Genomic DNA, 11,356 nt, shown 5'->3' with positions numbered 1-11,356 from the left:
AATATCAGAATTAACAAAACAATGCTTAACTACTAACTGTCATAACGAATTTCAATAAATTCTCCGATAATTGATTTACACAAAAAAAAACCAAAACTGCCATATTTTTTATCAATACTGTATCTCATTAACTCATGAATCTTATGTCTAAACAATCAAATTTTTCAAACGAATTTATGACAATAGGAAAATCCAAACTAAAACTTGTAATTAAATTACAACAATCACTCACTACCCAACAGATAACAAAAAAAATCACATTCCATTGTTTCTTTACCTAACTCAACACATGACAGCCATCACTTGTTTTCCTTACTTTCAAAAAAAAAATTTGGGTCAATATAGGGCAGCCGAGGGTAAAACATTTGGGTAAAATAAATACACACCAAAATGACCAAACACGTGAATCCAAAATACTTTCACAATAAAATTACCAAATTACCAAACAAAATTGATTTTCGAAAACAATTATATTTCAGCAACACTGTACTTACCAATGTTTACATAGCTTTTCTTTATTTCATTACATTCTTTTGTTAAAATTGTTTCACTGTATTAGGATTGTTAATCCTTCTGTTCATGATTCAAGAATCATGGCAATGACAATGGTGAAAACAGAGAATGAAATCCAATCTTCAATAACTGAATATATTGAGTATTATTGCATATATTCAGAGTACAATAGAAGAATACTTTATATAATGACTACACACCATAACCAAAAAAAATTAAATGCAATCTTAACTAACTGAAAAATAACAACCACTTACAGTGATGAACTAACTCTAACACACTCTGAACAAAGACCCCTAATACACAGGGTATAAATTAATCCAAAACACTTTCACAATAAAAAAAAACAAACAAAAAGGGTACACACATGTACCTTCGATTTTCAGAAATCTGAGAATCAAACCTTGTTCACGAAGCAGATTTAATGCATGTACAAAGGATTAAAATTACTCAATAAACCAAAAATAGAACACAAAAACAAAATTAAATGCACATACACGGTTGAAGAACAACACTTCTCTTTACAAAAGTTTAAATCTTTCTTTAACAATGTTAGACAATTTTTCACATCCCCAAACTAAAGAACGAACAAACATGCAAAAGAAGAATAAAATTGCTACATTCGGAGAAACTTACTTGTACACCGAGGTCGGAGACGGAGCCGGAGAACAAGAAAACGAAGTACAGTAACTCCGAACGTACTGCAGTTTCCTCCCCCAAACTTTAAAATAATTTTAATCACTACAACAAACTATGAAGAAGAAGAAGAAGGAAATGTGAAGAAGAAGAAGAAGAAGGCAATGTGAAGAAGAAGAAGAACGAAATGTGAAGAAGTGTGAAGAAGAACGAAATGTGCCCTAATAACCCACGAACCCACTATTTAGAGTATTTTCAAAATTGGTAACTGTCACCCGTACATCAAACGTCAAACGTCAAACGTCAATCGGTGTCAGTTTTTAAAAAATTAATTAATTAAAATTTAAAAAAAAAAAACGGTTACCATTCCCCCCCCCCTAAATACCCCTACTTTAATCCCAGCCATTAGATCATGCCCCAATTCAATCCAACAGCTACAGTACAATCAGAGATTGTATTCCCTATTTTAGCATAACGGGACCAAATCCTATCCCTAAATATATATATATTGATATTCTATTTTGAAATCATCATATATTTTTTTAAAAAAATATCTATATATAAATATAATAACTCTCCACTATATCCTAATTAAACTTAAACCTAACCATATTTAACAAAACTCCCACTTTTTTTTTGCAACCACCTCTCTCTCACGTTTCTTTTATTTATTTATTTTTTTTTTGACAAAACTCCTACTCACTTTATTTGGTGCTCTAGAGCAAGATTACTAATCATGCATATTTATGTGATTATTAGGTAATTGTTATATTATTCATAAGATTAATTATGATGGTTTTATATGTAGTTATTTTCTTAGATAATTAATCATGTATATTACAATATTGTTATTGTTGTTGCAATAATTACTAAAAAGTTGAAGAGATATATATCTTTGAATTGATGCAATTATATAATTTTGTGTGTATGTATAGTTTATGGCAATTTAATTTATGGCTAAAAAAGTTTGTTTGTGATATAATCAATTTATAACTCTAGAGATAGTATGCAATGTTTCTCTTTCTAATTTATATATTTTGCCAAAAAGTGTGAAATGAGTTTTTGTATGTGACATCTCTCTAAATCTCATAATCATAGTTTATTATTATTATTTTTTTTTTCAACAATCATCTTCACTCTTACTCACTTCATGTTCTTACCAACTAATTAATCAATACATATCACGTGGAAATTTATATCTTATAGAATTTTCAATAAGAAGATATTAAAAAATTTAAATTTGATACATAAAAATTAAAATACTGCATCCAAAATTACCATTGTTAATTTGAAATATTGTGCTAATAAAAATTTTGTTGCAATATTCTCATAAATTAATATAACTAATTTTTGTTATTTTTTTTTATCAATTTATTCTGAATTTTATTTTCTATATAAACCTAATAAAAGATACACATATTTTTCACATACTCTTTTATTTTCAATTTTATATTATTATAATCCTTGAATTAATTTTTTATTTTGTATATATCGAAAAGATGTACATGTTAGAAGTGTGTTAGTTGACTTTTTATTATATTTTTTAAGCATATATACATTATATTTTATTATAAAAAAATATTTAATTACAAACTAATAACAAAATTAATTGTTAGTTATTTTAAAATAAATCTTTTAATATGATTTTATTATGTATAGATATTTAATGTAATTTTTTAATTTTCGATTAGTTATATTTTTTAATAAAAAAGTGTATTAAATTTTTAGTAGTTAGTTAGCTATATGTTCTAATAAAAAATATTAATATTATAACTATAAATCTTAATATATGTTATTCAATCATGCCCTCTAATCATTAGTTATGTTATAATTTGAGAAGTATAGTTTGTTATATATGCATTGTGAATATTTTATTGTAGTTATCATATATATTCTTTAGATATGAACTTGAGAATTGAATTTTTACTTGAAGGTTTTTGAAATCCATCACACACAAAATCAAACATTAGAAACCCAGTAAAACACTAAAACTCAAACATTAAAAACACACACATTAAAATTCAAACTCAGAATTTAACACACACATCAAAATAAAAATTAAACCATAAATGAGGATTTATGTTATTTATTAGCAATAAATTTAATATTTTAAGTATTTATGTCACAAATTTTTTAATAGTAAAGTTAAGTAATTATTATAAATTAAAATACATAATTTATTTTTTATATATAATTTAAAATATTTTATATATCCGCCGCGAAGCGTGAGATGTTTACTAGTATATATATAAAGGAGAAGTATTAAGCGGTGACATGGCAGCCTTAAATCACTCTAAATAGTTTTTTCTATTCTCTCCTTAATTCTCTCATTTTTATAATTTTAAATTTTATTTTATTATTTTTCCTAATATTTTATTAAAAAAATTTAAAATAAACGTACCAAAATTTATTTTCCTTAATAAAAAAATCATTTTTCAATTTTTTTTTCCCAAAATCTGATACATATAGCTTATTAATTTTTATATTCAAATATTATTTTTTAAAAAAATTAATCACTCAATCGCACACAACAAACAACAAGAGTATTTATTTATTTTTGGTGTTTTTTAAAAATGTCTATAATAATTCAACTTACTATTACTTTTTTCTTAAAAAAAATATCTCATATTATTCTCTTTTTAACTCAAGTGCATATAATTCAAGTGCTATATTATTATTTTAGGATTTCTTATTTTAATTCATAAATCATAGAAGTACATGTATTAGAATTTAGAAGCTTCTTCTTGATAGACTCAATATAAAACTAACCATGAAGGTATATATTTATCAGTAATATTTATTTATTGATAATTTAAAATACATTGAAATTATTTAATGATATCGTCAATTAGAGCACATAAATATTAAATATATACTATGACATTTTTTTATTTTATGTGTTTCAGTTGTAACTACTTTATATTTTTTTTATGTATTATATATATATGGATTCATTAATGTCTACAGACTATACTTATAATTTCTATAGTTTAAAAGTAATGAAAAATTTTAAATATATTTCTTTTTTTCTTGCTGTACCAATTTTTCTTGGTCTATATTTATTTTATTATTTTATAAATTAATAAATAGTAATTCTAACCACATGCTTAGAGTCATAGTGGTTCTGGAGTGTTTTCTAATTGATACATTTTAGAATCTATATATCTATAAAGCACAATATAAAGTAGTGACATGATACTCTAAAATCACTCCAAATATTTTTATTTAGATAAAAAATCTATAGGTAAAAACATAATTATAAAATCACTCCAAATACTTTTAGATAAAAAATTATTATTATTATATTTTCTTCTTTTACTATTCTACCTTAAATACTATTCATTTATGACTTATATATATAGGGACCGGATTTCGTCCCGTTACTGTACGGACACGGATTTCAATCCGTGATGTACTGTAACCGTTTGATGGGTAGTTAATTTGATCCAACGGTTGGGGTTCATGTAGGGGTAATTAGGTATGAAAAAATGGCTACCGGTTACTTTTTTTGAAATTTAAATTTATTAAAAATGGAAAAGTGAAAAGTGACATCCATCCATCAATCAAGTCTAATCAACCGTCGTACTCCTCCACTCCTCCACTTCTTCACTTTCATTTTCTTTTATTGTTCTATTTGTCATTCATTTTTTCATTTTCATCTCTGCTAGGGCAAAGTTCTTCCTCTTCCATTTTCTTTTCATTTTCCATTTTGTTTTTCCATTTTCTATTTTCGTTTGAGGTAGTAAAACCCGTATTGTACATTGTGGTGACTGTGGTGTACATTACTCGAAGTGCCATTGTTGGAGTTGTTAGAGGGGGGTGTCGACGGTGAGTTATACATTACTCCGTTCTACTTTACATACATTTTCTTATTGACAGAAAAAAAAATATATTTTTGAAGGGAATGTGGTGTTTTTCCATTTTCGTGTACTTAATAGTTTCATTTTGTCTCAGGTGTGGAGGGTGAGGTGGTGAAGGGAGTTTGCATATCTTTGTGGAGGTATTTGTGTTTCTCCCTCTCTCTATCTCTCTGTCTCTGGTTCTGTGTTTAAGGGAGTTTGCATTTCTTTCTCTGTCTCCCCCCGTGCATGTGTTGTGGTTCTTAGTGTGGAATGTACTGTGTGTTATGAGTTTTTTGTTTTAGTTATTTATGAATATGTGATTTGGTATTTTGATTGAGTACAATGCAATAAAGAGTTGCATTGTTTAAATTGAATTAGTTGCATTGTACTATAATTTAGGGGTTTTGATTTGGGTATTTTGATGTATGTATTTTTGGAATGTGTTAGTTGATTTGGTTGGATTTTAAATATTTGGGGATTGGATAAATGGAGATTTTTTGAGCAATATGACAAAACTCATTTCAATTTAAAAATCTGAACCCAATAAAATAAAAATAGTTGTATTAGAGAAAAAGATGTTATCTTTTTCAGTTATGTGTACGGTGAAGACTAAAGATATAAATGTATCATATGTTTTTGAGCAACACCCCAAAAATATAATTCACAAGTTCTATAATATTAGGTTGGATATTGTTTTAGTGATCTTATCATTATGTAACTGATTTTGCTTTCTTTCTTGTTTTTGGGATAAAATATGAAACATCAAGTATTTTTAAGTATGGTACCAATTTTAGAGGCACTAAACTTATTGGTAATGAGCATAATGTCATACAATTTAAATATCCTAATAGAAATAGGAGATATTATCAAACCAAACAAGTTGTGTATTGAATTAAAAACTTAACACAGATAAATTAGGAGTACTATTAAAAATTCGGATAAGAATAATTTAAAAAAATATATGTTTTAAATTTTGTAAAGATATTTGTACTATAGAAAATAAAATTTTCGTACATTTTTGAGACCTTATGAAATTAAAACCCTTTCGAAATTTTTTCACTTATGCAGATAGAATTCATCTTATAAAATAGTATCAAAAGAAAGCTATTTTGTAAAGTAATATAGAAGTGGACAAGGTTTAGAAGTCCCATTTTGCAACCCCATCAAAGCTTAATGTTCATACTTGAGGAAGTGTAATAAGACATTAGTAAGTACTCTAGTTAGCAAGTAAAACATTAGTTGCATTCTCCTTTGAAGAATTATGGAGTTTTTGACTATGTTAGGTATAGGGAAAAAATGTGGAAGGGATAGAAAATAAGTTTAAAAAATTGTGGTAGATCCTTATTATTTATTCTTCTCAGTGTATATTTTCATGTTCCTTCTGCATCTACACTGAGATGCCTACAATAAAATCTTAATATAATTGTTTCTATATTTTATATTACATATGTTGGCATCATTGTATGTTAAAAGTGAATACTGTATAACTGACTTTGCTGGGATGGTATTGTAATAGTAAATTATCTTAGGAAAATGTGATAACTTGGAAGCAAAGGGAGACTATTTTGCAACAAGATGAGTGATTTTTATTGTTATTATTACTTGTTTATTTTATTAATTGTTTGTGAACTGCTCGTACTGCGGTTTTTTTGTTCCAAATCGATGGGAGTTGTTGGTTTGGTACAACCCACTCGATTTTGGGAAATTGACATTGCTTTTAATTGAATTTTAATCTTATTTGAATTTTCCTTTTGGGAAATTAGAATTATAACAAAACTAACAATTTACAGAATCCATTATTTAGGCATATTGGTACATTGTACTTAACAGTTTCCATGTAATACATATTATGAAATTATGTTATATGGGAAGAGATGCTTACCTGTTATTGTACACATATAGAAAATTAAGTGTCGGGATGTCATGAATACACTGAAATGTTAGACAATTGCATGAATTATTCAAAGTCTTTGTCTTCCAATATTTTAGTGTTTTGAATGTTTGTTAATTTAAGTTATTTTGTCTTGTGTAATAGGTTTATAAAATGGTATTTAAACGGAAGAGGGGGGCTGCTGCAGACAAAAAGGATGCAGCAGAGATAAAGAAGAAGGATCCGAAGGAAGCTTGGGCGAAGTACTAGTGAGTTATTTGTGGCAGTTATTTTAGTGGTAATATTTTTTGGTTTTGAAAATAATATTTATAATTCCATTCCTTTATTTAATTGATGCAGCCAAGCCAATTTCTATGCTTATGCTGATGCACACAAAGAGAAACCTAAAGCAGATGTGAGTGACTTGGACTGTGTTATGGATCTTTTATTTTTTATCTTTGATTTAGCGTACTTTTGTTAATAATCGAGTCTTAATATTGCAGGTGCTTCGTAGTTTTAAGGAGCAATTCAAGCTTCTTAGCGATGAAGAGATTGACAATTGGGCTGCATACGAAGTCGAGGCTTCCCCCTCCAAGGTTGGTGGTAGAGGGAAAGGGAAGAAGGTGAAGGAGACATTATCTGATGAGCCAGGGATTGACAACAACGAAGGTGTGGGGGACGTTCAAGTTTCTGGTCGTTGCTCATTCGAGCGTTTGGGGAGAATAGTCCCACTGCTCAACGAGGCTCAAAAAGAAATGGTGAGAAATGGCGGTTTCTCAACATTTTTAAGGGAGGATGCCCCGTACATAGACGCTAAGATAGTTAGTTGGCTGATCGATCACGTGGATCCAACCACTTCTCGGCTGGAGATATTTGGAAGAACAATCCAACTATCCTCCAAGCTGTTTGAGGATGTCATGGGAATCGGGATGGCGGAGAACCCGTGGCAACCGAAAGTGAGCGTGACACAGTTGAGTTTGACGTCCTCTTCAAGGCCAAGGACTATAGGTATTCCCTGACTTTGCTAGAGAATGAGCTCAGGGAAACCAGCGACAGTGACTACCTGTTTCTCATTAAGTTTCTCCTTGTACGTATTGGAGCGTGTTCTTCTTGAGAAGAATGGTACCGAGGTCGGCACTAGCTACATGCATTCTTTAGTTGACATAAGGTCAATTAAGAAGAAGAATTGGGCGGCTATGGGATATCGATATCTAATGAGCTCTCTACACCGGTACAAGACGAAGAACACCAAAAATGTCTCAGGTTGCACGATATTTTTACAGGTAAGTTTTCGAATTATTGTGATGGTAGTAATTTTATTCTCTCGTGTACTGGTGTGGTAATATATGTATGCACTTTTGTTTGGTGGCAGCTTGTATATTTGACGCACGTAGACTGGACTGCTACTCACGTGGACCGAACTGTGGCTCCAATTGACTTTTGGACCACAAAACACTGCAAGTCAGTGTACAAGTGGATTCGAGACCAGGGTGGTCACACAAGTGGAAAGGTACATTTAGTACTTCAATTTTCTAATGCGTTAGAATTTTATTTGAGAGATATGCTAACTAGTTTTTTTGGTGTACTAAGCAGTGAAGTTGACTAACACGTATGTGTTACTGCCAAGTTTTGAATCCGCTGCTGTTGGGCAACCCACAAATGACGCAATATACAAAGGCTGTGTGAGTTGAAAGATGAGGTCTTCGGCTTGATTTGAAGGTGAGCAGCGCAAAAGAGCATTGCGAAGGTACTCTCCACTTACCTTGGGAAGGGGACTATGAAAGAAGTGTTGGAGATACCTGAGACGAGCAAAGTTCAGCGCTCGCTTTCGTTCAACGGGGAGACCGAGAAGAAGGATGACGTGGGTGTCGAGGAAAAGGATGGTGAAGGGACGAAGGATCAATTGGAAGAGGATGTTGATGATGTAGAGAGTGTCCCTTCACTTAATCTATCAGAAGAGAAGGTCGTTGTTCCAACTAAGGTGGTTGTTTCTGATGATTCGTTTGAGGTTATGAACTTTTGGGGAGAAGATCTCCCCGCTATTGTAAAAGAGGAAGTTGAGCAGACAGTGAAGGATGATTTTGATGATGCTGCGTTCGAAAGATTCAAAGAATGCGGAGGGAAGGTGATTGGTCCGTTCACTGTGAAGAAGGGTTACTCAAATCAACAGTACGAGTTGTTCCGTTACATTTTCTCTAGCGCCAATGATCCGAGGTAATCTCATGTGTCATGATTACTGTGTACGTAGTTGATATTAGTACATTCGTTTCGTTGTTGATTATTTGTTTGGTATTTCAGTGAAGTGTTAGCCCATTTTGGGAAGGTTGAGGTCGAGCGGAGGTATTTCAAATGCATGAAACCGGAGACCGATATATCAAACAGTGTACGTAGAAGTTGGCATTTGGGTGCTTTGAAATTTGTAGTTCATTATTTTAGTTAATGCCATTTACAAATTGTATGAATGACAACATAACGGATATTGTTTGTGTAAATGTCAGGTCATTGATTGCTTTGCTCAAATCATGAATTTTCGAGAGAAGAAGCGCAACGGCATTGGAAGTAAGAGAACTTGGTTTATGCCCACCAGAATTTCGGTATGAAATTTGATATTTAAAAGTGGACATGAATCTTTTGTATTTGTGCTGTAAACTCTGTTAAATCTATGTTTTTATTTAAAATGTAATCTATTATGTGTGCTTATTGTGCAGAGCAAGTTACTTGGAAGAACGATGACTGTGGAGAGGATGGCGAAGGAGCAAGAGTGGTCCACTCTTTATTACGATGCAGATTTGAGTTTATGTCACACTGTAATTTGCATTTTCTTGAAACTTTTGTGTTGAATCAAATGTGTGTAGTTCAATTTTCCAATGACGTTGTTTGTTTTACTTTGTCGCAGATGGTGGTACCCCTACTGGATACCGATAGTGCTCCGCACTGGTTTGCGGCGAATGTGAGCATGGTTAATACAACAGTGGAAATTAGGGACTCGTTGTCTTCTGCAATGCATAAGAGGTCACGTCGGAGCACCTGCGTAGAGATGGTATGCACGTGTGTACACGGTTTGCCGTTTTATTAGTGTAATTGCACTAATCTCAACTGTGATTGTTTTAATTTTTTTGCAGCTCCAGACTTTGGACCAATTGTTTGCCCCTGTCAAGCCAGGAGACCTGAATTTCAGCGAGTTTGTAATTATTTCTTCAAGCAAGGACTACCCACAACAACAAAATGGCCACGATTGTGGAATGTTTGTAATGAAGTACATGGAATCACTGTTCGAGGAAAATGAAATATTGGAAGAGGTAATGTAATGTTGATTTCTTTAGTTTAAGTTTTCATCCAGTTAACTAACTGTTTATATTGTGAAAATTGAGTTGTCAATCTATTTTTTGATGGATTTGTTTCTATGGATTTGGTTGTCATGTGTATTACTGAATTGGTTTCCTAATGTACAATGCAGTTTGATCCTATTGAAGCCAGACTGGATTGTGTTGGGAAAATTGTCACCCACGAGAGTAACAAGGCTAAACATGCTGTAATGGAGGGAGTTAAGAAGCAATTTGGATTGAGCAAAACCAAAGTTCTTCCATCAACATCTACAACTATACCATTACGTAGTCCATCAAGGTCTCCTCGAGACCCCCGATTCAGCACAGCGAAGGCCAGGTCCGAAAACATGTGGACTGGCAAGAGCAAGTCCCCGAAAACACGTCATTCTAAAAGAAATTTGGCCATAAGTAACAAGTAGTATATTACAATGGTTACAAAAGTTACTTTATTTATATATTTACTATGTTCAGTACAATGGTTACAAAAGTTAGGTTTTAGGTCGTAAATTATATTTAGTCAGTCATGTTATATACTTGCATCATACTACTGTTAGGTGATTTGGAATTGCACTAATGTTGGTGATTTTATAATTTACTATAGGGTAAGACTTGTGGTAGTTTTTAGAATTTGGTGGAACTGATTATTATTATTGTATGTCATTATTACTATTATTGTGAATATTATTTCGGTTGTTATACTTTGCCATTACTATTAGGTTTTGGATTTTTTTTTACCATAACAATATGTGAAGTACATTATTCTGAAAATCAAACTAACCAATTTTACATTCTTTTTCGCACTATCTGTTTTAGTCCAATGATGTCCATAGCCAAAATAATAAAAATACTTATACTTATGTACTTTCCCATTATTATTGTGAATATTATTACTGTTGTTATATTTTGCCAGTACTGTTAGGTTTTGGATAGTGAAGTACATTATTTTCAAAATGAAATTGACCAATTTTACTCCAATTATGTCCAAAATAATAAAAATACCTACACTTATGTACGAAGGCATTAATTCTGGCCTTGGACATAAATTTGGATCAAAAAGAGTAAGTACAGTACAATTATGAGAAATAATAACTCTGTCACACAATTTCCTTTGTAACAATTTTACCACTTCTAAATAATGTAATTAAAGGCTATAAAAAAAAACTGTTTTC

At 31.0% G+C, this 11,356-nt stretch overlaps 2 protein-coding genes across 2 annotated transcripts in view; one reads left to right on the top strand and one right to left on the bottom strand.

Moving 5' to 3' along the window:
- The window catches only part of LOC115706622 (factor of DNA methylation 3), an 89,696-nt gene that overhangs the window by 28,732 nt on the left and 49,608 nt on the right, over window positions 1–11,356 (bottom strand). The gene's annotated exons all lie outside the window — the stretch shown is intronic.
- On the top strand, window positions 7,893–10,606 carry LOC133029940 (uncharacterized). The gene is made up of 9 exons (XM_061101931.1): window positions 7,893–8,144; window positions 8,234–8,371; window positions 8,609–9,075; window positions 9,160–9,244; window positions 9,360–9,455; window positions 9,570–9,668; window positions 9,758–9,901; window positions 9,984–10,160; window positions 10,319–10,606. The coding sequence occupies exons 1-9, from the start codon at window positions 7,893–7,895 to the stop codon at window positions 10,604–10,606; spliced, it is 1,746 nt and encodes a 581-aa protein (XP_060957914.1).

Source organism: Cannabis sativa, chromosome 1 (assembly GCF_029168945.1).
Source record: "Cannabis sativa cultivar Pink pepper isolate KNU-18-1 chromosome 1, ASM2916894v1, whole genome shotgun sequence".
In the NCBI taxonomy this organism is placed as follows: domain Eukaryota; kingdom Viridiplantae; phylum Streptophyta; class Magnoliopsida; order Rosales; family Cannabaceae; genus Cannabis; species Cannabis sativa.
This window is presented reverse-complemented; position numbering and strand designations above follow the sequence as displayed.

What these genes read in the sequence shown, in the direction of transcription:
- LOC133029940 (XM_061101931.1), top strand. Translation starts at nt 7,893, where the DNA reads ATGAGCTCAGGGAAACCAGCGACAGTGACTACCTGTTTCTCATTAAGT. An exon ending in GTTGCACGATATTTTTACAG is followed by an intron (nt 8,145 to 8,233) that starts GTAAGTTTTCGA and finishes GTTTGGTGGCAG; the next exon opens with CTTGTATATTTGACGCACGT. An exon ending in TCTAGCGCCAATGATCCGAG is followed by an intron (nt 9,076 to 9,159) that starts GTAATCTCATGT and finishes TTGGTATTTCAG; the next exon opens with TGAAGTGTTAGCCCATTTTG.